Source organism: Ambystoma mexicanum, chromosome 12 (assembly GCF_040938575.1).
Source record: "Ambystoma mexicanum isolate Mex_15411 chromosome 12, UKY_AmexF1_1, whole genome shotgun sequence".
Taxonomy (NCBI): domain Eukaryota; kingdom Metazoa; phylum Chordata; class Amphibia; order Caudata; family Ambystomatidae; genus Ambystoma; species Ambystoma mexicanum.
The window spans coordinates 351,808,208-351,833,927 of NC_090936.1; the positions used below are offsets into that span (position 1 = coordinate 351,808,208).

The 25,720-nt window shown below is 46.5% G+C and overlaps 1 protein-coding gene across 9 annotated transcripts in view; it reads right to left on the minus strand.

Moving 5' to 3' along the window:
• The window catches only part of ITPR2 (inositol 1,4,5-trisphosphate receptor type 2), a 4,412,221-nt gene that overhangs the window by 722,968 nt on the left and 3,663,533 nt on the right, over window positions 1–25,720 (minus strand). For all 9 annotated transcript variants that reach the window (XM_069628470.1, XM_069628469.1, XM_069628465.1 and 6 more), the window contains one exon: window positions 14,435–14,530. In XM_069628470.1, coding sequence (XP_069484571.1) covers window positions 14,435–14,530 — 96 coding nt within the window. The remainder of the gene's footprint in view (window positions 1–14,434; window positions 14,531–25,720) is intronic.

A 25,720-nucleotide genomic window follows, 5' to 3' on the forward strand; every position in this document is an offset into this window, starting at 1 on the left:
TAGTGGTGAGAGGAGCGGCCATAGCAAAGTCGAAAGGGATGCAAGATGTCATTTTACGGGATCTACAGATATGGCTGATATCACAGGTTCCTAGGCTGGGTGACCGAGGCAATGATACAGCCTCGAGCATTGTCAGACCACTCTCCAATATTGATAACTGTGCACATACCCATAGTCGTACAGCACAGACCCCCATGGAGGTTTAAGGCAGATGCTCTGTCAGATCAAGTGTACAAGACTAGCATGACCCAACACATCATTGAATACTTTGACAATAATGACGGCTCGGTAGAGAGCCAGGCGATCCTCTGGCAGACCTTTAAAGTATATATCAGAGGCATTGCTATGTTAACAGCGCTTAGGGTACTAAAAGATATTAGAAGAGAACTAGGTAGGCGGGAGAATATAGTCAAATTACAGGAACAATATGCAACCGACCCCACAGCGCAAACTAAACTTGATATTCAAACTCAACTAAAGGAATTCAGAGCAACAACGGATCAGGAGATACGCTATTTCGATAGGCCAGCAGCGGCAATGCGATATGGAGTTCAGGAACGGCCCGGCAAACTCCTAGCAAAGATGGGGAGAGGGGACCATGGAAGCACCATCATCCCATGTATAACACGGGCAGACGGGGTGGTGGTCACTGACCAGAATGAAATAGAGAAAGTCTTTTATGACTTCTACTCCGACCTGTACTCCCCCCAATGTGTAGCCACAGAAGGGGAAATAGACAGATGCCTAGCAAAAATACCCACCACACTTTTATCCACCGAAACGTAAGATGCCTTGGAATGCCCCATGACTCAGATCGAGATAACAGTGGCCATTAAATCCTTGCCGAATCAGAAGGAGCTGGGCTCTGACGGTCTCAGAGCCGAGTTCTATAGGGAATTTTCGGCGATCCTGGTGCCCCGACTCCACGCTGTTTGGACTGAGGCCATAGGAACGGGCAGACTTCCTGAAACAACTCAGGAAGCAATTATAACTCTATTGCTCAAGCCTGGGAAGCGACCTGAGGAATGCAGATCCTATAGACCGCTGTCTCGGATAAATACGGATGTGAAAATATTCACAAAAATACTTGCTACACTCTTAAATCCTTTGATGCCACGTATGGCCCACGAAGACCAGGCAGGCTTTGTACTGGGTAGATCCACGGCAATGAACATTCGCCATTGCTTTGACATACTGACCTCGGTCCCAGGGGGTGTGCAGGGAGTGGCACTAGCGCTAGACATGCACAAGCCTTTGATACCGTTTATTGGCCGTTCCTATTCAGGGTCCTGAATAACTATGGGTTCAGACCGAACTTCATAAACTGGGTTAAGATACTCTACACGCAGCCGTATGCTAGAATATGTGTCAACGGGAACTTATCGACGATCATGAAGTTGGCGGGAGGCACCTGTCAGGGATGCCCACTATCACCCCTCTTATTTGCACTGGTCATAGAACCACTTGCTAGATATAGCAGGGTTAGGATCCCTCTGGCTGGCAAATTAGAGATCATCACTTTATATGCAGACAATATAATGCTCTATTTAAGGAATCCTGAAATTAACCTGGGGAAAGTACTACACACGGTTAAGGAGTTCGGATAATACTGCGTCTGAAACTGAACTCGACCATGTCCGAGTTGTTCTCCCTCACAGAGGCTACCCAAAAACCCACTGTTCTGCCTGGACTTCTATGGGCCCCCAATCAGGTGAAATATCTGGGGGTGGAAGTAGCACGTACAACACAACTCGTGCGTACTCTATGCAACACTTGCAGAAGCGCTCTGTGCCAAACTCGAACAATGGCGGTGCCTTCCAATCTCACTGATAGGCAGACTCACACTGATTAAAATGATAGTCTTACCAAAGCTATTTTACTTATTCAACACAGTCCATGTATGGCTCGGTAGAACATTCTTTTCTAAAATGCAGGTAGCATGCACCAGATTCATGTGGGACGGCCAGCCAAGGGTGAGTTGGCAAAGACTCACTAATCCATACCCACAAGGGGGGCTTTCTGCCCCCGACTTCGAACTATACTATCTAGCTGCACATGCGCATTACGCGACACACTGGATAGAAGTTAACACACAAGCACCACAAACAACAATCGAAACACGTACAGTGGACTCCACAAAGCTCTTACCTACAGCAGCAGAAGCGAAAACAAGAAATGATAACACCACTAAAGGCACTGGTAACATGCACCGTCTGGTCCAGGCTGGCAGGGAAACCCAGACACGCGGTCTTATACAATCCGAACATGCCATTGTGGAATGCACCCTACATCCCCCCAACACAAGATAAAATGCTTGCCACACACTGGGGGAATAGAGGAATAAACCGTTTCGGAGACCTATTCTCAGACAAACAATTCATCAGCTGGGAAGAGATCAAACTGACCGTGGGGGACAACCCTCTACAAAAGCTACAATATTTACGACTGCGCTCAGCCATGGCAAATGTATGGGAAACGTTCCCTACTGAACCACAGATACACCCGGGTTTGGGTTATATATTCACTGCAACTATGAGTAAGACGTCTGCTTCCACACTATACAAAATTGTATCATCAACCCGGGAGACACCACCTATGGACACCAGAGGGAAATGGGAACATGATCTGGGCTACACCTTCACAGACAAGCAATGGACACAGCTGTGTGGGTTGACAAAGAATATATGCTGCAACTCAAGATATCGTCTGATACATTATAAGGTACTACACAGAACCCACTACACCCCGACTAGGCTTAAGAGAATATACCCTACGGCGGATGGAAGGTGCCCCAGATGTGGGAGTGAGGAGACAGACACATTACACATGCTGTGGTCGTGCACGCAACTATCTAAATACTGGACAGATGTATGTAATGCGTTAGACGACATGTCAGATCAGCCCATTGTATGGGATGCAGGCATATGCTTGTTGGGAGCAGTAAGCAAAATGAATCCCACATGGCGCAAGTTGCTTAATCTTAGTCTGTTACTGGCAAACAAGTAATATTGATGCATTGGAAATGTAAAGACCCACCCACGAAGAGTGATTGGGAAAAAGACATGACATGGGCGAACGACTGTGGAGAAGTATATGTTGGTCTATTACCCATCCAAAGCCGCCCCAGAGACATATGGGGCAGTTACAGGAAGTATCTCTCTGATAAATGTGCAAGGGAAGAAGACTCAGATGTACCGTAGTCATGAATGTAAAGGGTACCCAATATGTAAAATGTTGAATAATAGTAAAGGCAACAATGTAAAGTTGAAGGTATGATGATGGAACTGTGCAAGTTAAAATAGAATAAAAAAAAATACTATTAAAAAAAAGTGGCAGCCGCTGGAGGAGCGTGAGACTCTGTACAGGAGGGGACTTCGGTGGCCGAGTAGGTGAGAGTCCCGTTAGGAGCAAATGCATGCTGATACGGCTCCGGCCACCGCCATGTAACTAATAAACTACTATGTAATGAATGGTATTTTGGCAATCTGGCTCATATTCCTCGTGGCGGATGCAGTAAAGCATGGGTCAGTGTGCGCTTCCACGCCTGCCCTGTACATATCATGCAGCGGGGGCCTGCGTCGGGCAGCGTGGCCCAGTGTGTACCTCCACACCTGCCCTGTACATATCACACAGCGTGGACCAGTGTGGGCCAGTGTGCACCTTCATGCCTGCCCTGTGCATATCATACAACATGGACCTTTGTTGGCCAGCATGGGCCTGTGTACACCTCCACGCCTTTCACAGGCCTGTTCAGAGAGGACGTCACTCCCTGGAACATGAAAATGATGGTGTGTGCCGTATATAAAGAAACTTCAATGATAAAGTGTACCACTGACTATTATGCTCTAGGCGATTGGATTGAACCGGTGTTGCTTAAAGAATGTACGATCCTGACAGTGTCCAAGCTGAATCACCTTGGTGCTGCTCTGAGATCTTTAATGTATTGATAAAAACATTGAATCGGATGGCAGTTCAACTTCCAGTTCAAGTTTGTATGAAGGGAGTCAGTATTGCAGGAATTTTGTGGAGACACTTGGCCAGTCCCTGTCTTGTGCTTTCCAAGGAGCGGCTTGATGTCTTATGTTTGGCCTAACTTACTCTGGGAAAATGTGTTTATCTGAGCTTGGGATTGAGTCCTATGGGCCATATGCTCTGCACTCAACTGGGCTTATTGAGTATTGTGATGTAGATAATGCATTACATTGTAAAGATATACATCTGATCTAACTGATATTGGCAGTCTGTATAGACTGGCTGACATTAGTCAGTATACTTACAGGAGTTTGAAAACTTGTAGGGGCAATGTTTTGAATTGGACATGGAAAACTGATGAAATATTGAAACAGAGAAGAATACTGATTAGCGCAAGGGTAGACTAATACTATCAGAATATATAGGTGGGCAGAGATGTGCATGATGCATGGGGGGGAATGGGAAGGCTAGTGTTGAGGAAGTTCGTGTTTTTTGGGTCTCTTTTGGATTTAGATATTTTAGGTATTGTATTAGGTTGTTTAGTAATTACCATACTGGTTGGCCATTGAAATAGTATATAAAAGATGTTGATTTATGGGTGCTTGTCTGGGGCTGTCTTTGGGGCTGATTTTAAGATATTTCCAGGAGTAATTATTGCTGGATGTATGAGAAGGCGTATCGTATTGTATTTTGGCGAACCAGTTTAAGTCATATATGGAAGTGGATATGAACTATTGGCAATAGTGGCAAATGTTGCAATTGGACATGGATACTTAGGTGGAACATTATGAATGTGATGTTGATGGGATAGTATATGGTTTCTGGATAGATAGAAGAGATGTTTAGAACTTCTTTTATAGCTGTTGGTCATTATAAGGGCAGTTAATGTTGAGAATGTAGTGAATGGGTTTGATGGATCCATTATTCATGAAGACAATGTAATAAATATACATGATATTACTATGTGTGATGTGGAAAAATGCAATTGACAGATTGTGGGGTTGGTAATGATGGAGGGGGTTCACATAGTTATTGGTTGTATAGGGTAAATATTGGTTATGGTATTTATGTTAGTTAGAGCATAGGGTGTAGGGTTTCTGGTGGATATAGCGCAGAATACTGTATTTAATGTATATATTAATGCTTATTATATGTTTGATGTTTATCAGACTGGAAATGTTTTGCAAGGCTCAAGTTTTATGTTTGTCTGTCTTTATATGTGACTTTTGTTGTTGCGTGAACCCTTCCCTTACTTGTCAGTTTTTGTTTTTTGGACCCTTCCTCCAGAGCATGTGGATTGTCATATGAATATATTTAAACAGAGTATAGCCGTATGGCTCCATTGACTTTCATCTCATGGAATGTTAAAGAGATTGGTAATGCTGTGAAGAGGCGTAAGGTTTTGGCAAGGTTGTGGAGGAGTAAGGCTGATGTGATTTTCCTACAAATGAAGAGAGTGAAAGATATTTGTCCAGCTCGAAGTATTCTCAGGTAATTTCAAATAGTTATGATTCTAGGTCTAGAGGAGTGAGTATATTGTTTAAGAGGGGTCTACCGATTAAGATTTATAAGTCAGTTGTAGATGAAGATGGTAGAAGTTTATTGCTTGACATACTATATGATGGTAGGAAAATGATAGTTGGAACTGTATATGCTCCATGCTCTCCAAATACGTCTTTTTTCAGTCAATTGGGCTCCTTGCTAGATGGTATGGAAGGTGAGTCATTCATCCTGGGAGGTGACTTTAATATAGTGATGGATAGCAAGATTGATCGGAAGTCAGAATGTAGATATTACAGTGAAAAGATTAGTGAAGATTTAAGGACATTTGTATTTAAATATGGACTAATAGATATATGGAGAGAGATTCATCATGACGAAAAGAATAATTTGTTTTATTCACCTGTACATGATTCGCACTCAAGAATTGATTATTTTTTTATTAGTGATGAACTTAGTGATTAGGTGGTGTCCTCAAATATTCTGGAAAGGGGTATCTCTGATCATGCTCTATTAGATATGCAGGTGATATTGAAAACTGTGAGTGACAAACCTAGAAGATGGAGAATGCAAGCCAATGCACTAATGTCATGCATGCTGGACATTTTACCTCTGGATCTGGAACTCCGTCTGTACGCAGAACGGGTTATGCTCATAGAACTGCTAGACCGTTTTATTCGAGATGGAGGTTGTTTGATGTATTACCAGGAAAACGTGGCTGTCCTGGCTGTGTGTATTCGGTTTGTGTGTAAAATCCCACGCGGACGCTGGAACTCTTCAAGCACGGCTGTCCTGGCTGCGTGTATTCGGTTCGCGTGTAAAATCACACGCGGACTCTGGAACTCTTCAAGCGCAGCTGTCCTGGCTGCGTGTACTTGGTTTGCGTATAAAATCACACGCGGACGCTGGAATTCTTCAAGCGCGGCTGTCCTGGCTGCGTGTACTTGGTCTGCGTGTATCCAGCATGCGGTTGATTTTAATCTGTGAGGATAACAGGTGGACTCATTCCAATTTGTTTTGTTCCTGGTGGGAAAGGAAGGTGTATCTACAATATTTATTTGAAGGTGTCTGTGGACAGAACTATGGACGCTATTCTGTGGTGCACCAACCCGGTATCTAGCGAGAGCCTCGTGCCGTTCTGGATAAGTCTCCCTTACTAACCTTCCCTCCTTTGTCGTTGGTTTTCTTTCCTGGATTTCTTCATTTGACTTTGGTGGATACTCCAGTTCTAAGCCTACAGGCTGCCTTCCTATTACTCTCCCACACCCTTTCCAGTGGTCCTTCTCTCTGCCTGTTTTACCAGTCAGAGAGCTGTATCATTTGGAAGGTCTAAATTGACATCACTTCTATCAAATCGTGTGAATTCAAGGATCTGGAAGACCCCTATCAATTGTATCCTTTTTGGTTACTGTATCCTTTTCATAAGATACTTTGGGGATTTATGACGGAATCAGAAGCCATGGAGGGTACGGATCCTTTAACGGTTCTGACTCATTTAATCACAGATTTGAGAAATGAAATGATTATGGCACAGGACACATTGCGTCATCGCATGGATGTTATGCAAGACGCTATTCGGACTGCTCCTCAGGGAACACTGGCTCCAGCTGCCATTGCATCCGGTACCCCGGTACCACAACAGGAAAACCTTCAAGTGATCATGCCAACACAGTTTCCTTTGGCTCCTCCAGAAAGGTTCACAGGAGATCCCATAACCTATAGAACCTTTGTCAATCAGTGCTGACTCCATTTCCTGTGCCGCCCTAACTAATTTCCTGATTTAACTACAAAGGCGGGCTTCGTGCTTTCCCATTTGGGGGGCACAGCTGCTGCTTTGGCTAATCCTTTATTGGAGACTAACAGTCCTTTGTTGTACGATTGTGACAAGCTTCTATCTGCCATGAGCAAGGTCTTTGATATGTGTTATTCTACTCAAGCCACAGATCTGGAATTGCTTAACCTACAACAAGGTAATCAAACACTATTAGCCTACATAGCCAGATTGAATCAATTAACCGCCGAGACCCAATGGCCTGAAAATAAGAAAACTGCGTTTTTTACAAGGGTCTCTCAGAAGAACTAAAAGACGCCTTGTCTACAGTTCCTGTGGTCCCTACGGGGTTCACAGAATTGCTCGATCTGATTCTACAAATCGATGCTCGAAGAAATGCTCGTAAAGGAGAGGGAAAACCATTCTTGCAAGCATCAGTTCGTTCTGAGGTACCAGCAGCCTCATCTAATGATCCTGAACCAATGCAAATCGGTGCTGTGAGAGGCCGATTATCTAATGCAGAAAGGGAAAACCATAGAAAAAACAATCTTTGCATGTACTGCGGTTCATCTGAGCATTTACTGGTGGCATGTCCCAAAAAACCAGTTAAGCGTTCGGGAAACGCCAAAACTCGACACTAGAAGGAGTCCCTGTGTCGAGTGTTACATCGGACTCCCGTACCATTCCAGCTTATACACCTATAGCTGTAGAGGTGACGTTACATTTTGCTGATCAAGAGTTAGTTTCCAGGGCCATGGTTGATTCTGGAGCCACAAATAATTACATCAACATTACATATGCAAAAAATGCTCTATACCCTTGATAACCAAAAACAAACCTCAAACAGTGAGCACTGTGGATGGGTCAGTCTTGACTTCAGGTATGGTCACTCAGGAGACTGTACCTATTCAAATGACTTTATCAAATGGGCATTCAGAGGAAATGGTTTTTGATGTCATCGCGGCTCCTCATTACAAATTATTCCTTGGTCTTGCCTGGCTGACTCTTCATAATCCAACCATTGACTGGGTTACGGGATTGATTCAATATCCTTCTGCCTATTGCAACAAACATTGCTTTACCAGTCAAGGGGTGTCATCCAAATCAGATATTCTGGCCTCTATGGAGGGAGGTTTTTCTATCAGTGTCATACATCAAAGCAGTACACATGTACCATGTGAATATACTGAATATGCAGATGTCTTTGATAAGGGCCAAGCAGAACAGCTGCCTCCTCATAGACAGTATGATTGTCCGATTGATCTAATTCCTGGGGCTAAGATACCTACTGGTCGTGTGTATTCTTTAACTCCCAAAGAAGATGCTGTCTTAAAAGACTACATTGATAAGGCTCTTGATATGGGGTTCATACGGTGTTAGGCAGAAACCTGTGCAGTTCCCTCTGAGACCACTGCAAAAGATTTAGGACTACAGGTGTTTGGCAGTAAACCCGCTTGGTAGCAGTCTGTACCACACAGATTCACTTGGTAGCTGTGGCTGAGCAGTCAGACTTCCCTCAAGAAGAGTTAGGCAGTATACAGAGTATTCACAATAGGACAAGAGCACACAATAGAACAAGTAAACACTGACCAGAGCTTGGTGTAAAAGAGATATCATTATTTATTTAAAACCACATCTAGAAAAACACACAGGCACTAATAGTAAGCAATTCAAAAACACGGTCACTAAAAGATATACACTCCCTTAAAAGAATACTAGACAAGTCTTAAAGGCATAGTCTAGTAAAAAAATTTATTTCAAAAATAGATAGCCCACATTAAAAAAAAAATACTAGCATCCTCCGTTTTAAAACTTCCTATGTAAAATTTTGAGATATTTAAGCTCAAAAGCAAGCACAAGGGCGCTGCCATTTTGTGAAATGGAGGCCCTCCTGTGCTGGCTTTTGCGGCACTAATGAAGGAAAAGCCAGCCAGCTGTAGTAAATAAAGTCTACCGCTGGGTGGCTTTCCCTTCATTAGTGCCGGGACTCGGAGGACGCGGACCGGAGACCAGAGCAGGAAAGCTGCAGCTGAATCTCGGTAAGTGCTAGTTATTTATTTTTACAAAAAATAAGCACTAGCTGCGGTTTTTTTTCTAAGTTTTCCGGGCTGGAGGAGCCCGGAAAACTTAGAAATAAAACTGCAGCTTTAAAAACGTTGTATTTATGTTTGCGGTCGCTTTTGAAGCGACCGCAAACATAAATACAACGTTATTGTGTTGGAAAACGCTGCGGTTTTAAAACCGCAGCGTTTTCCAACACAACCGTGTTGTGTCTGCCTGAATCTGCTTTACCATTTGGGGCTCTTGGGCTCCCCGGAGCCCGAGAGCCCCAAATGGTAAAGCAGATTCAGGCAGACACAACGCGGCGTTGCGGAAAACAACCGCGTTGTGTCTGCCTGAATCTGCTTTTCCATTTGGGGCTCTCGGGCTCCCGGGGAGCCCGAGAGCCCCAAATGGAAAAGAAGATTCAGGCAGACAACGTAGCATTTCCCATTTGGGGCTCTCGGGCTCCCCACGGGGAGCCCGAGAGCCCCAAATGGGAAATCAGCTGCAGGTAGAAACACCACGCGGCATGTAAACACAACCGCGTGTGTTTCTGCCTGCTGTGGCTTTCACTTTGGGTCTCCGAGACCCAAAGTGATAGCCACAGCAGGCAGAAACACACGCAGTTGTGTTGGAAAACGCTGCGGTTTTTCTTTCCAAGTTTCTCAGGCTCCTCCGAGCCGGAGGAGCCTGAGAAACTTGGAACGAAAAACCGCAGCGTTTTCCAACACAATAACGTTGTATTTATGTTTGCGGTCGCTTCAAAAGCGACCGCAAACATAAATGCAACGTTTTTAAAGCTGCGGTTTTATTTCTAAGTTTTCCGGGCTCCTCCAGCCCGGAAAACTTAGAAAAAAAACCGCAGCTAGTGCTTATCTTTTGTAAAAAAAATAAATAGCACTTACCGAGATTCAGCTGCAGCTTTCCTGCTCTGGTCTCCGGTCTGCGTCCTCCGAGTCCCGGCACTAATGAAGGGAAAGCCACCCAGCGGTAGACTTTGTTTACTACAGCTGGCTGGCTCTTCCTTCATTAGTGCCGCAAAAGCAAAAGCCAGCACAGGAGGGCCTCCATTTCACAAAATGGCGGCGCCCCTGTGCTTGCTTTTTCGAATTTTGAGCTTGAATAGCTCAAAATTTTACATAGGAAGTTTTAAAACGGAGGATGCTAGCATTTTTTTTTTAATGTAGCCTATCTATTTTTGAAATAAAAATTTTTACTAGACCATCCCTTTAAGTAAAGCCCCACTTATTTTCAGACAGCGGAGAGCGCTTAACGTAGATGGCACTCTAATAGTTCATTTTAAAAAGGGAGAGAAAAGCAGAGAACAAGTTCAAACAGATCCCAATGCTTTTACAAGAACATAACAAGAGAGGAGGCAAAGTAAAACCGTGAATTCAGAGTCAGTAGGCTGGATCCGCTTTAAGAGGATCGAAACGAAATGTGTCCGAGGTCACACGGTTGCAGTGCACAAAAGTCTTGAAAAGGTTCAAAAAGGAGTTGGACCAAAGAAAGGGACCAGTTAGAGGGTCAAGGCGGCCAGCCCAGTCCAGAAGGTTAAGGAGTTATTATTACCTTGTAGCAATCTTTAGAAAGGGAGGCCTGGCGGAAACGGTACCTTAAAGTGGTGAAAACGCTCCAGCGGGGGCAGTTGTTCCTGGCAGCGGGTGCAAGTCGGGGCTTCGTCCGGGGGAAAAGAGGATCTCGTCGTGGAGGAAGACAGGAGTCCGTTGCACTGCCAGGGAAGAAACCAGCCGCGGAGTTTCTCATGTACAAGGAGCGGTCCGGTGATTCGCGGTTCAGTGGTGAGTGGCTATCCGGCCGCCAGGGTGCTTGGCACGGGCAGTTCGACCACAAACTGGGCTGGGGTGCGAAGAAAGAAAGGAAAACTGGTTGTGCCCACCAGTCAGGGGAAGAAAACTCTCCAGCCGGGAGATCTTCTCTGTCGTCGGGAAGTGGCGAGTCGGTTCTGCAGGGCTCTACAGGTGGTGTCGTCGTGGTAGGTCGGCTCAGCTTCTCCCTCGTCGGATTCTCAGGTCCTGTGGCGACTTCTCAAGTTCCAGTCCCCAAAGTCCTGCTTTTATGCAGAAAACCCCCATTCACTCAGCCTTGCTGTCACTCAAACATGCTAAGTGGTGAGCTGTCCGGCTCACACCTTGGGCCAATCACACAAGAGTGCAACCTGAGTTACCAAGGTAACTCGGTCCAGGGTGCCTAAACCCCCTCCCACATCCCCTGTGGTACCCAGACAGAGTGGCACCACTTTTGGAGGCTTCTGTGGAGAAGCCCGCCAAAAAGTCGAACAAAAGGCTCGACTTGGGTTGGAGTCACAGAAGAGAACACAAACGCCATTTTAGAATAGAGTCTTGGCAAAAAATACCAACCGGAGAATTAATATTAATTAAATAAACCAGCGGTATGTTCGAGGCTATGAGAATTAAATAATTAAAGTTGGTAGCCTTGAACAATGGGAAAATCCCATAGGAAAATGTTCGCGGTCGAATATAAAAAGTAGTTTCCACTGCCACCAGCCAAAACTCGATCAGGGGGGACAGAGACGTGCCCCCTCGACTAACAGACCCCGGGGCAATCGAATTGCCCCGACCAGTACGTCCACAAAATGATGATTTGTACTGGTTTCTGTTAATAATTTGGGACTAGTAAAGCCAATGGTGACTCTAAATGCCCTGGGAGACAGTAGTCAGTCCCAGGGTATGGAGTCTATGGTGGGGTGTCACTATGACACCCCTGCGTTACTGCACGGAGGGTGCTGTGTAACACACATAGGAAAAACACATGAGACCCTATGGAGTAAAAGACCCCATAGCCCATAAAACACATTACCAGTCAAAGGAATACCATCAATCATGTCCAAGAGTGGGAGGAAAAGAGTCTCACTCTTGGCAGGAGGAAAAAAACAAACCCCAGAAATCCAGCAAAGCCGCTGGGGGACTCACTAGGTTAGGTAACTAGAAGCAAGAAGTTGATGAGCAGAAGTCTGTTCATGGGTATCTGGCATTGCACAGTAAGCAGGAGCTACCTCCGTAGAAAGAGGAGATAGTAAGGATTTAATTTCCACAGGAGGCAAGCTATAATCTTTGTCCTTTAAGTACGACCCATTATGGTTTACAATTCTTCTAGATGTGTCCGAACATTCAAACAAACTTACTCAAAGCATGAGTCATATGATAAGAGAATCTAGCTTCTGCAAGCCAAACGAAAATAAGTCTGAGGAGAGCGAGCATTTTCCAGAATATATGGAGTCACATGTCTATATGGGCCAGATCACAGTTACACTGTCTACACCTATCCTATTCATGGCAGCAATACATTGTTTTGCTTTAAACTGCGTAAATACATTTCTAGAGTAGTCAGGTTATTTTATTCTTTTTATTACCACACACAGATTCCCAAGTACCCAGAATTCGCCGAAAAGATATGTTTCTATGGTACCAGTTGTCTTGGGAAGTCAAAAGTAGCTCATTGAAGCTGTTAGCGTCAAGGTAGCCAGGCCTTCTGCAGGAGCTAAATGGCTCCCATCTCCTGGCACTTTCAAACCCTGACTCGACTCATTCACTCTGCCTTTATGCTCCATTATATTTAGTTGTCCCAGCAGTGTACCTGTCCTTTCTAAATTCATTTTTGTAAGAAACTGCCAACCTTCTGTGTTCATCGATCATTGGCCCTAATTGGCTTGTCACATAACAGAGGCTCAACCTAGTCAAAAGGGGTAGAAGTACAAATGCCTTGCGCAAGTAGCGGAACACCTCCCTGTGTGTCTGCTGTTCCTAAAAGACTATCCCGAGTATGGCGGTAGGGGGTTAACGGCACCGGTAAGGAAGCCGGTGCCGTTAACCCCTACCGCCGCATTCCGAGGTCCCTTAGCGGGTTCCGCTAAGGGACCATGGAGCTAATAACAGGCCCGCAATTTACGGGCCCGTTATTGGCTCCTTCCCCATTCCCATTGAGCCCTATGGGGGCTCAAATGGGAATGGGGAATGGTTTTCGAAATGGGGACTTACCGCGTCCGCATAGGTCGGAATGTCCCGGTAAGTCCCCATTCCGACTACCCGGACCCGGGTTTGGAGGCAGCCATGGTGCTAATAGCACCATGGCTGCCTCGAAACTCGGAATGACCCCCTATGTAAATTCACTGCAGGTGGTGTAGAAGAATTTTTTTGGGAAGAATGCAAAACTCAAGCACTGTTCAAGGTACATCTTATTCCTATGGTTTTGAAAGCCCAAAATAAGATGTTCTGATATGCAATGAGGGAAGAGCGCCATGATATCCCACTGGAGATTCAGCCTTGTATGATCTTGCTACAGCTTACCTCCAAAGACTAATCTTTGAAGCTTAACAAAGAGGATCGGACCCCCAAAAGTACAAAGCCTTCAGAAAATGCAACATTGTTATGGAATCCTAAGAAAACGTGTCCTGAAGTTCATCAAGAAGTGCCTCAAACATGTGGCCAGAGAAGAAGCAACATGAGAAAGGCTAAAACTAGAATGTTTGATGCTCATTTCTTTGGAATAAGAGAGTGCACCCAAAAAGTAAGTTCCCCTAAAGAACTGCAGTGAAATAATCTACTAACCAATATCTGTCATCAGGCCATTAAAAGTGAATCTCTAGCTCGAGTTGCTGAAGTTTTTATCTGCATCAAGGTTCTAGCAGAGGCTATTTACCATACACCGTCTGAGCCTGGTCACTCTGCTGAACAGAAAAAATGGTCCCATGGCCAAGGCACTGGGTCAGACACTACTTTTGTGAATGATCGGATCAACTGTTTCCATTCTTGGGCAGTTGAATCTCCAAGGTTCCTGTATCCCAGCACTACTTTTGAGCTTCATTTAACTCAGTTATGTTATTTCCATGAATTATGATACATTGCCCTCTCTAAGGTGGTTAGTTTGAGACATTCTTGTGTATTGTGTATATTCTTGTATGTTTGATATCTTGTTTCCACCTCTTCTAAAGTGAGACCTTGTACTCAATCTGTAACCAGTCAACTCCATTTTAAGTGCCCCATACTGAACCCCAATTTTCGCAGAAAGTTTGGTTTGGGCATACATAAGGTTCTCACCTGCTGCTGGTATTTGCAAAGACATACCGCATCAACAGCATGAATTTCCAAACAAAAGAAAGAGTCTTACCAATTCTCGAGGCCTCATGTTGTACAGAATCCTTTCTGCATTCTCGCTGTCGTGTCTGCTTTCCATAATCGCAAGCAAGAGCTTTGAGGCATTGTTCTGTAGACATAATTGAATTCTAGTTTAGAAATGTTTTGGTGAGGAGTAATCAGGGTATTTATCTTAATCATGACAATTGCTATCATATTTAATACAAAGAAAAGAATTGCTGAATTATGGCATACTGTCAAATTGATTTTTTTATACCAACATGTTTTAAATCGAACTACTTAACTAAAAATGGGTGGTTCACATTACATAATTAATTTTATTTTTTTTAAAAAACAAATACATTGTGAAGACATTATTTGGGTGATCAATTCCCAGACTTATGGATCCAAATTAATAGAATGTTTACAGGCTTCATATTCCATTGTAAAATGGAGAGACGAGCAAAATAAAGTCAATATTAGTGTGCCTGCTGCCACTGTTCAGGGTGTTTGCTAGAGGGCACATAGGACAAAGGGAAACCATGTACACCACCGTTATACTTCACCACCATCACATCGCAGCACGACTCTCTCTAGTTACTGCATTCCTTTCTTTTTGTTGGCTGATCTCTGCACTCCTTTTGTAACCTCACTTCTCATCCACCTCTATCCACAGAATTTAAAATCTATTTTGACTGCTGTTTTTCAAAAAATGCTAGGCTTGTTCATGACTTATCCATACTTCATTCTGCCACCAGGTCACTCGGATTCCTTTCTTTTTATGGCAATTTAGCAGACAGCCGCTCTCAGAATGATGTGGTCGTGCATTTACATTCTCTCTGCTGCAAGGTAGAGAACTGGCAAACCAAAGTGAATGGAAAAAGTGAACACATATTCCACTGACCATTCTCCCTCTTGAGGAATGTTTGGGGGTACACCCCATAATCAAATTATGAAATACATTGGGCTCATTAGTGCATTATTCATCAAGAATTGGCCAATGAAGTTAAGGTTTAACGGGTAGCCCTGAATGGCCAGTGATGAAATTTTACAATAAATCAGGGTCTCCCGTTCCTGCTTGAAGAAAGCCAGCTGTTTAACCCTCAAAATTAGTTTGAAAAGCTCGGCCCTACAAGAGCATTTTAAATCGCAATTTGGCCAACTAATTGGCCAATGTCCAAACGTTTTAGAGGGATTTCAAATGAACTGCACATGCAAATCCTATCATACATTTTCAAAATGTATAAAACATCCCCCTTAATTTCTGCTACCTGTCCCTGCCAATTCCCTCTCATTTTCCTATCCCATCCCTTCCAAATATTTTCTTAGTCATGTAAGAAGACCCAGAATCTACTTGGAAGCTGTGGGATGGGAACATTAAAAGTTACAGCAATCACAGTCTCGGGCCCGAGAGAGAAATGGTACTCTGCAAGTTAGACATCTCTTAAAGGCTCAGAAACCTGAGCTAACATTCAGGTTAGAAAGATATTAGTAGGATGCAACATCAGAGCCAGAATTCAGATTACAGAGATATTAGATGATGCAACATCAGAGATAACATTCAGGTTACAAAGATATTAGAGGACGCAACATCAGAGCCAGCATTCAGATTACAGAGATTACCACTCTGAACATCCTTTTACTATCTCCTACACTAGATACATCTTTTCCAGCCACCTTGAATAGCCTTCTTTTATCTTTTCTAAAACCCAACTCAAAACTTATTGTATTGGATGATTTCAACTTGTGGCTGGGATGTCCCACGGATGCTATAGCTAAAGCCATGGAGAATACCCTAGACTCCCTGGGCTTGTCTCATCATGTTAGAGACCCAACTCACATTAAGGGACACACTTTGGACTGGGTATCCTCCCTGAATATGACCCTTCTGAATATAGAGGTTAATGCCTGTCCCTGGTCTGACAATCTTTTCATATGTTTTCAAGTACAGACTGACTATTTTCAAAAAAAGGTTACTCCACCCAAGCTCTCAATAAAGGTGAGAAATCGAAAGAAGCTGGCTCGCACACATTTGGCTGATTGGGCTACTTGCCTTAATAACAAGATATGTAGCATTGATAACTTGGAAGAAACTTCAACAACGCTCTTGAATTCTCTAGGCTCAGTCACAGAGAACCTTGCACCTATCAAAAACAAAATACACCCCCTGGCAGCACGCAATACCTGGTTTAATGACAACCTAAAGGAAATTAAATCCATAAAAACCAAACTTTGTTATGCCTGGCGTCAGTGTAGAGACCCGCTTAGCCTGGCAAGTTATAAAAAAGCCTCATCAGAATATAAACAGGCTATATACACCGCCAAAAAGAATCCTTTAACACAAGAATATCAAAAGCTAAGTCAGATAGTAGAGAACTATTTAAAATCTTGAAGGAGCAATCTCATACACCGAGTACTGCACAGGACACCATTCACAGAAATTCAACTGGGCCTGTCCGACAAGCTCAAAAAAATTAGAGAAGGGATTGAGGAAAAAAAACTCACTATGTCGGAACAGGCCCTAGTAGCTAATTTGCACACTTCGGCTAATAATGGTGACGACCAATCTGCCTTTAGCTTTCAGCCAATATCAGAACAAGACTTGGCCAAAGTCATAATGCAACTTAAAAGCACCAGCTGTAAAGGAGATCCTTGTTCATCGATTATAATTAAAGAATGCTCCCCCATTCTTATCCCTACTCTTACGAAATGTGTTAATTCTTCTTTTGCTAATAACAAGGTTCCTGATAATATCAAGAATGCATGGATTACTCTATTACTTAAGAAGCCTAATCTCTGTCCTCGTACTGCTTTGAACTACAGACCCATTACTAATACCACCTTTCTGTTGAAAATTTTAGATAGAGTGGCATACAACCAGATCTCTATCTTCCTGGAACATAATCACATGTATCATGATTATCACCCTGGCTTCCGCAGAAATCATGGACCGAGACTACTCTGTTAGCGTGCAAGTCCCACCTACTCCACAGGATGGATGGGGGTCATATATCACTTCTGATGATTCTTGATCTATCTGCAGCGTTTGACCTGGTGGATCATTCCATCTTATCCACCAGGTTAAAAAATAACGCAAACTTTTCCCCAGCAGCAGTAGATTGGATTACCTCGTTCCTGGAGGGGAGACAAGTTAGAGTGGCTAGCGACAGTGCTGAAGCAGAACCTTTTACTCTTATGTATGGTGTCCCTCAGGGGGCCTGCGTGTCGCCCTGCTTTTATAACATCTTTATGATCCCTTTCTTCCAGATGTTGGAAAAGGAAGGGATCATATTTGCAAACTATGCAGACGAAACTCAATGTGTTATCCCGATCTCAGGCTCCCATATGGAGGACGAATCCTATATTAATAAAATGTATCCAAAAAACCAACATTGGATGGTGGCTAATGGTTTAGCCATCAACAGCTCCAAAACCAAGCTCTTATTAGTTGGGTCAAAGACCAAACTTGAGAAGCTGGGCCCTAGCTTTAAGAATTTTACTATTGACAACTGCAAAATTGATGTTATGAGCAAAATTAAAACGTTAAGCATTTATTTAGACAAAAATCTAAATATGAAGGCCCAGGTCAATAGCCTAATCTCTGCAGCATCCTATTTCATTAAGTTGTTTTGCTGTCTCAGACCCTTCGTATCTGAAAAAAGTTCAGAAACTCTGGCAAGGGCCATCATTGGCTGCAAGTTAGATTATGGTTGCAGCCTCCTGGTGGGCATACCCCTATCAGATTTTCATTGGCTCCAGGTCATTCAAAATGGAGCTGTCAGAGTGGTCAAATGTCTGGCAAAAAGAGACCATGTGTCGGAAGCACGCAGAAGTCTGCATTGGCTCCCTGTGCGGGCCAGGGTCTCCTTTAGACTACTTCTCATTACACATAATAAATGTGTACATGGAACCATGCTTACTTATTCGAAGGAACTCATTATTCCCGTGAAAAATGTCAGAACCCTTGGATCTGAAGAGTTGAATTTTCTCACGGTTCCTCTTTTTAAAACTAACAAGTCCAAGGATGACACCTTAGTATCTATTGCGCCTCAGACTTGGAATTCTCTCACTCCCTCGCTAAGAGTCACTACATCGAATGAAGTCTTTAAGAAAGGGTTGAAAACTTCCCTTTTCTCCTAACTTCTGAACCCGCCTTATACGATCTGACCCTTTTGGGACATTGTTGTCTGGATATTTTGTTTTTCCTATCGATGTTGTGTATTGTAAGTTAGTGGTTGTTTATGTCTCAGCTCCATACTCATATGGCGACTTCCAAGTAGCAGCCCCTCAGATGTCTAGCAGGGGCACACCAGACAGTAATGCCGTAGTTGCAGCGATCGCTCTGGTAGAATGGGCTCTTGGACGGCCAGGCAGCGGGCGGTTTGCCAACCGGTGACAATGAGTGATGCAGCCGGAGAGCCACCTGGAGATGGAAGCCTTAGACAAGGCCTTCCCATGGTTCACAGGGCCAAAGTTTACAAAACGCTAAGAATTCTTCTGGAAACTCTTTGTGCAGGCCACATAAAACTTCAGTGCTCGAGCCACATTCAGCAAGTGCAAAGTCATTTCAGATGGCGATGAAGGCATCAGAAAAAACACAGGCAACACCAAGGGTTCGTTGAGATGGAATTCCGACTGAACCTCGGGCATGAAGGGGGGGTGCGTCCACACCACCACTCTTGTCTCGCGGAAAGAAAAATAAGACTGCTTGCAGGATAGGGCCTGGATCTCACCTACTCTTCTGGCAGAGGTAATGGCCACGAGGAAAGCTGTCTTGCAAGACAGGAATTTAAGCAGAGCTTCCTTCATCGGCTCGAATGGGGCCCCCATGGGCCTAATCAGCACCACTTTGAGTTCCCACGCCGGGGCAGGCGCCTTCACTGGCAAGAACGAACGCAACAGTCCTTTGATGAACTCCTTCACTAGACGGTGTGACCAAAGAGAAGACCGTCCCGGAGACCTGGTGTAGCCGGAGATAGCCACCAGATGCACCTTGATGGAGGCGTGCGCCAGCCCAGACTTAGTCAACAACAAAAATACGGAAGGACTTGGGGGGCTGTGACCCTCAGAGTGTTAATCTTTTGCGACCAGCAGCAATCCCCGAAACGCTTCAATTTGTGTCCGTAACACTTCAGAGTCGACGACGCCCTGGCCTTGGTGAGGACCTCCCTGCAGTCCACAGGCAGCTCGTAACCACCTAACTCTAATGCTGCAGGAACCAGGTCTTCAGGTTCAGCGATCCTGGGTCGGGGTGCAGGATTGCACCTCCTTCCCTGGAGAGAAGATCCGCGACCACTGGCAGCTTGACTGGAGGGGACGCTGACATGCTGAGAAGGTCCGGGTACCAGATTTGCCACGGCCACGCTGGCGCGACGAGGATCATCCTGCACCGGCACCATCTGAGTTGACTGATGACTCGTAGTAGCAGCGGCAACGGAGGGAACGCGTATAGAGACAGGCCTTCCAAAGGGAAGGAGAATGCATCCCCCATGCTCCCTGGCTGTGGGAATCTGCTGGTGAACCTCCATCACTTGGTGTTGGTTGCCGTTGCAAACAGATCGATCTGGGGACTGCCCCACTTGAGGAAGAGTTTGTCCACTTGATCCTGCCGAAGCTTCCACTCGTGGCAAGCGCGCAGCTCCCCGCTGAGGGAGTCAGCGACAGTGTTTTCGACTCCTGCCAGGTGAAAAGGAATGAGGAACATTCCCTGGGAGACGGCCTAGTGCTACAACTCCTGCACCACTCTGGAGAGCACTGGGATCTTGTGCCCCCCTGCTTCCGGATGTAAAACATTGTGGTGGTATTGTCCGTGAAGACCCTCACCACTTTGCCCTTGAGGGACGGAAGAAATGACTTGAGGGACCAAAGCACAGCATGTAGTTCCAGGATGTTGATTTGTAGCGCCTTCTCCTCTGGCAGCCACGGGGCCTCTGGCTTGGAGATGTCCGGTGTGTGCTCCACACCCCTCCCGGGAAGTGTTCGTTGTGGCTGTCTCCTGGTAGAGGGGACACTGGAAGTCTGTGCCCCCGGCGATGTTGGAGCGCACGCACCTCCACCTTATCGCTCAGCGCAACTCCTTGTTTAGCACAATCCTGTCCTTGAAGCTTTCGGACACCTGGATCCAACGAGAGTCCAGGCATTCCAGGAGCGGTCGCATCCGCAACCTGCAGAGCCGGATCAGGTAGATACACGACATCATGCTGAGTAGCAACTTGACGGTACTCACTGTGGCGTTCTTCAGTGCTAACAGCTGTAGCACCTTGAATAAAATGGCCGCTGTCCTCTGCTCCGACGGAGCTGCCATGCAGGATACTGTGTTCAGCCTGGACCGGATTTTGCATAGTTCCCTGAGAACCCCAGATCCGTCAGCAGCCAGACAGTCCTCTGTGTGTGATCGACGGTGACGTCCCTTGACCTGGCCCAGAGCCAGTCATGGAGTTACGGGTAAACATGAATTCCTTGTAGTCGTAGATGGGCCGCAACCGGAGCTAGGCCCTTCATGAAGACTCTGGGCACCGACTTCAGTCCGAAGGGGGGTGCCATGAACTGGTAGTGCTTTCCTTGTATGAAGCACAGGAACTTACAATGTTTTTTGTGAATAGGGATGTGGAAGTATGGGTCATCCAGATCCAACGACGACAGAAAGACTCCCTCCTCCAGTTGGCCGAGCACGTGCTGCAACGTGACCATCCTGAATTTCTGGGACTATTTGCGGTCACGGTCGTTGAAACTCCAAAGTGTCCCCGTGAGCGAGAGTGTACAGCACCCATCGATCGGTGGAGATGTTTTCCCACACGCTGACTGACGAAGATCGCCAGCCTGCCTCCCACTGGTGTGCAGGGGTGGGGGCCCGATGTCTCAGACAGTTCATTCCTGCTTGGAGGCAGGCGCGCCTCCCTGGGAGCGTTGATGACGATGGCGGCCACCTCCAAAGTACTTGGAATGACGTCTGAAGGCTTCCGAGGTTGTGGAACGGGAGGGTTGGCGGTGAGAGGACGATCCACCGCCAAAACTCTTTGAAGACCTACCCAACTTCCCTCATGAGGGACGAAAGGACAGACTGTGCTGTTGCAGTGTGCCCAGCGCACGGGCCATTTCTGTGTAGGTCTTGATGGCCTGGAGAGATTCATTGACGGCATTGCCGAAAAGGTTGTCCCCATCGAAAGGCATGGCCAGAACCCTCGTCTGGACCTCTTGTCTGTAGTTGGTGGCTTTCAGCCAGCCACGACGACGGAGGTAGACTCTGTTCCTTATCTGGCGGAACCGCGTGTCCGCAATGTCCAAGGCCACAGTGATGGCATGGTCTGACGCCACTTCACCTTCCTGAAGGATCTCCATTGCCTCAACCCGCTTGTCATCGGGGAGGAAATCCAGGATTGGAGCCATCTTGTCACCTGGCCAGGATCACTAAGGTGTTGGTCGCCTTGACCGTCGTCGCCACGGAGTAAATGACCTTCCATCCCACAGCGTCCAAAATCTTTCACTCGCCGTCCACGGAGACAGAGGCTGACAACGGGTTGGACGACTTCTTCCTAGCCGCAGCCGAGACCACCGAGTCTGGCAAAGGTTGTGGCTGCAGACATTTGGGTGCAGCCAGTATTTCTTTTCTAGCCAGTCCCTCTTCGCCAGGGCTGAGGCAGGGTTCTTCAACAGCGCCAGCCCGTCATCCCAGATGTCATCCCAGAGCGATGCCGACAGAATGGTCTTCCTTTTCGCCTCCCGGCATTGATACAGGAAACCTTCCTTCTACTCTTCCAGGGTGAGTTGGAAGAGTTCCAATTCACGGGTGATCATGGAGTGGGAGGAACCCACTTCGTCCGGTGGACAAGCCCTTGGTGGCAGAGAGATTCTGCAGTCTTCGCCCGTATCCTTCGTCGCTGTGTCCGTCCCCGTCTCCCTAGGGGGGAGGGCAGTGACGGTTGGAGTGGAGGCGCAGGGTGTCTCCTCCTTTTCTTTAGCGGTGGTGGCCCCAGTGTCAACGGGGTAATCGCCAGTGGTGTTGCTGGTGGTGCCGTCGGCATCCTCTTCTGAATTTCTGACACCAGTGTGTGGAGAGTCGAGACAATATCCTGTGACAGATCTCTGGGAGGTGCCTGCGGAACAGGTTCGCTGGGCCAAGCGTCCATGTCATCGTCTCCATTGTCGCTGCCTCCGGTGGACATCGCCTCGACTCTCTCATCGTCGTCCCTGCCATCACCCTCCTCCTCCTGGATGGTGTGGACGGAAGCTATATCTTCCTCGTCAGACTAAGAGATATCTGTGCCTTATTCAATTGGGGGACAGCTACCAACCCATCCTGTTTGAGATGCAAAAGTGAGCAAGGCTCCTACTACTACATCCTGTGGGAATGTACTTTTATTCAGCAATACTGGCAGCAGTGATGCGATGAACTGTCAAGGGTAATGGGCAAAGCAAACCCGAAACAGTTGTTGTTGGGGATAGAGGAGGATGTTGAGCTGTCACGATACGAAAAACTGTTTTTATCCACCACCACTGCATTGATCAAGAGAAATATAGCGCAACTTTGGGGTTCTGAGACGACACCGAGCCATGCGCAATGGATCACAGATGTGGACATCTGTATTGCAATGGAAAAAAGAGTTTATACAGCTAGGGGATGCCCTGAGAAAGCTCAGAGAATATGGCAGAAGTGGGAAGATGCACACTGCAAGGAGGTTTGCACCGACAGACCGAACTGTCACCTGAGGACATGTGAAGGGAACCAGAATTACGAGACATTGGCGTAGCAAATGTAACTAGACGTGTTAAGAGACTCTATCAAACTGTAGCCATGGTGTGAATTCGATGTTTGGCGGGTAAGGGAAGTAATTGTTACCTCGCAGTGCGAGGCTGTATGTTTTTATGTTACTTGAAAAACATTAAAATTTTAACAAAAAAAATAGAGGAACTGTGCCCTTCAGCTCTTCCACGCCCCCCCTTCCTTCTTTGGGTCTTGAGGGGTCAGATTCAGGCTAAGGTCCAGCATACTCTTCAGGAAAAACCATGGCAAATCTTGTAATCCGCTTTCATGAGTGTGGGGTGAAGACAATAAATTAATAGTTACTTACCATAGTGACTAAGGTACTCTTAGTCCATAGTGCCCTTTCCTCCATACTGCATGGGCGTCCCTTGCTAGGGATGGGAGACAGAACCTTTTTCACCAGAAAAAACCTTCGTCGCCTTTAAATTTAGAAGCATGCTGGGGCGTGGCCCTGGGAGCCTGTGCTCCACTGACTCTGGCCACCATTGACGCGGCAACAATATTTAACATTGCCTAATGACACCAGTATTATTAGGGGGAGGATAATGGGACATATGGAAGGAATGGGGACTATGGACCAATCGTCCCATTCCCTTTCCTCCATACTGCATGGGCTATTACAACTGAATATAGCCCCAGAGTGGAGAGGAGACCCTCCTTAAGAAAAAAGATTCCTCAGAATCGCCTGTCCGAAAGCCACGTCTGACGGTAGTGCTTACAGAAAGCCGAAGGGGTGGCCCAGGTAGCCGCCCTGCTGATGACCTGCCACGGGACATGCTGTTGAAATGCAATGGCGTGGTCTTGTCTCTGACAGCGTGGGCGTGCATGTTAGCTGGAAGTGGCATGTGCTGGCCCTCGTAGGCCTCCTTGATGGGCAAAATCATCCACCTTGCTATAGAGGCTTTGGATGCCTGATAACTGGGCCTTGACCCCCCAAAGGTGACAAACAGGGCGTCCGACTTGCGGAAGCCCTTGGTTCTGCCCAGATAGAATTTCAAAGCACGTCTGACATCAAGACAGTGTAGGACCCTCTGAGCCTTGTCCTTAGGGTTGGCAAAAAACATAGGTAAGACTATCTCCTCGTTTAGAAGGAAGGCGGTGGATACCTTAGGTAGGAACGCAGGGTGTGTTCTCAGGACCACCATATCCTTGTGAAAGGTAGTATAGGGTTCTGAAGCCACCAGTGCCTGGATCTTGCTGACCCTGTGAGCAGAGGTGAGGCCCACCAACAGAGCTGTCATAATGGTGACCAGCCTGATGTCCACGGACACCACTGGCTCGAACGGTTTGTGCGCAAAGGCACCCAACACTACACTGAGGTCCCACACGGGGTGTGTTTTTTTCATGGGCAGGTAGAGCCTATTGAGGCCCGCCAAATGTTGCTTGACCACTGGGTTGGAAGAGGAGAAGACCTCCTCCTCTGAATTTCTGTAGGCCCCTATGGCTGCCAAATAGATGCAGCATGTGTCTACTTGTACGCATGAGTGAGCAAGGAGTGCAGAAAAGGAGAACACATCATCCAAGGTGCACGTAAGTGGGTCGACCTCTTTAGAGTCTGCCCAGTGACAGAACCTAGTCCATTTACTCTTGTACTGGCTCCTAGTAGCCTTGCTCCTAGCGCCCCGAATGATTTCTAGGTTAGGCTGTGATAGGCTCAGGTGTTTCAGCGTGACCTGCTCAGGAACAACGCTGCAAGGGCTAATTTGTGTGGAGCGGGGTGGATGACTGTGCCGGCCTCCTGCGCCCTGCCCCTGCCAGGACACAAACTGCAGGCACTTCCTGTTGTCCCTGGAGGAAAAGAGATCCACTTGAGGTTGCCCCCATCTGCTGAAGATCTCCAGTAGCACCTGATCATTCAGTTGCCACTTGTAATTGTCTGCTCCCGGTCTGCTGAGCCTGTCCGCCTCCAGGTTGGACTCCCCCAGAAGGTGGACGGCCGTGAGTTAGATATTGTTCTCCACATAGGCTGCACAGTGAAGGGGACCTGGTACCCCCCCTGTTTGTTGACATAGTACATGCTGGTGGAGTTGTCGGTCTGGATGAGGACGACCTTGCCCCCAATGAGTGGAAGGAAAGCTTTGAGAGCTAGCCAGATGGCTTTCAGCTCCAGCCAGTTGATATGAGACTCCTGCTCCTGCCGGATCCAGACTGCATGGACACTGTAGTTGTCCAGAGTGGCCCCCAGCTTTCCAGGGAGGAAACCGGGGTGATGGTGACCTGCAGAGCCGGCAGCCGGAAGGGCTTGCATGTCCGCAAGTTGCAGTCTCTGGACCACCATGTGAGGTCCGAGTGGAGAGAAGGAGGAATGTTGACCAGCTCTGATTGGTAGCCCTGCTTCTGATTCCATGAGGCTGCAAAGTGCAGCTGTAATCTTCTTATCTTGAGTCTTGTGCGGGGTACGGCCAGTAGGACCGCTGCCATGATACCTAATAAATGGTGGTACCTGTAAAGCACCGGAGGGGGGGGGGACTGTACTCCTGCTCTCTATATAGCAGAGGAGAGGCACAGAGCACCCCAGCCAAGATTCTCTATTATTGGTAAAATGTGGCGAGCAATCAA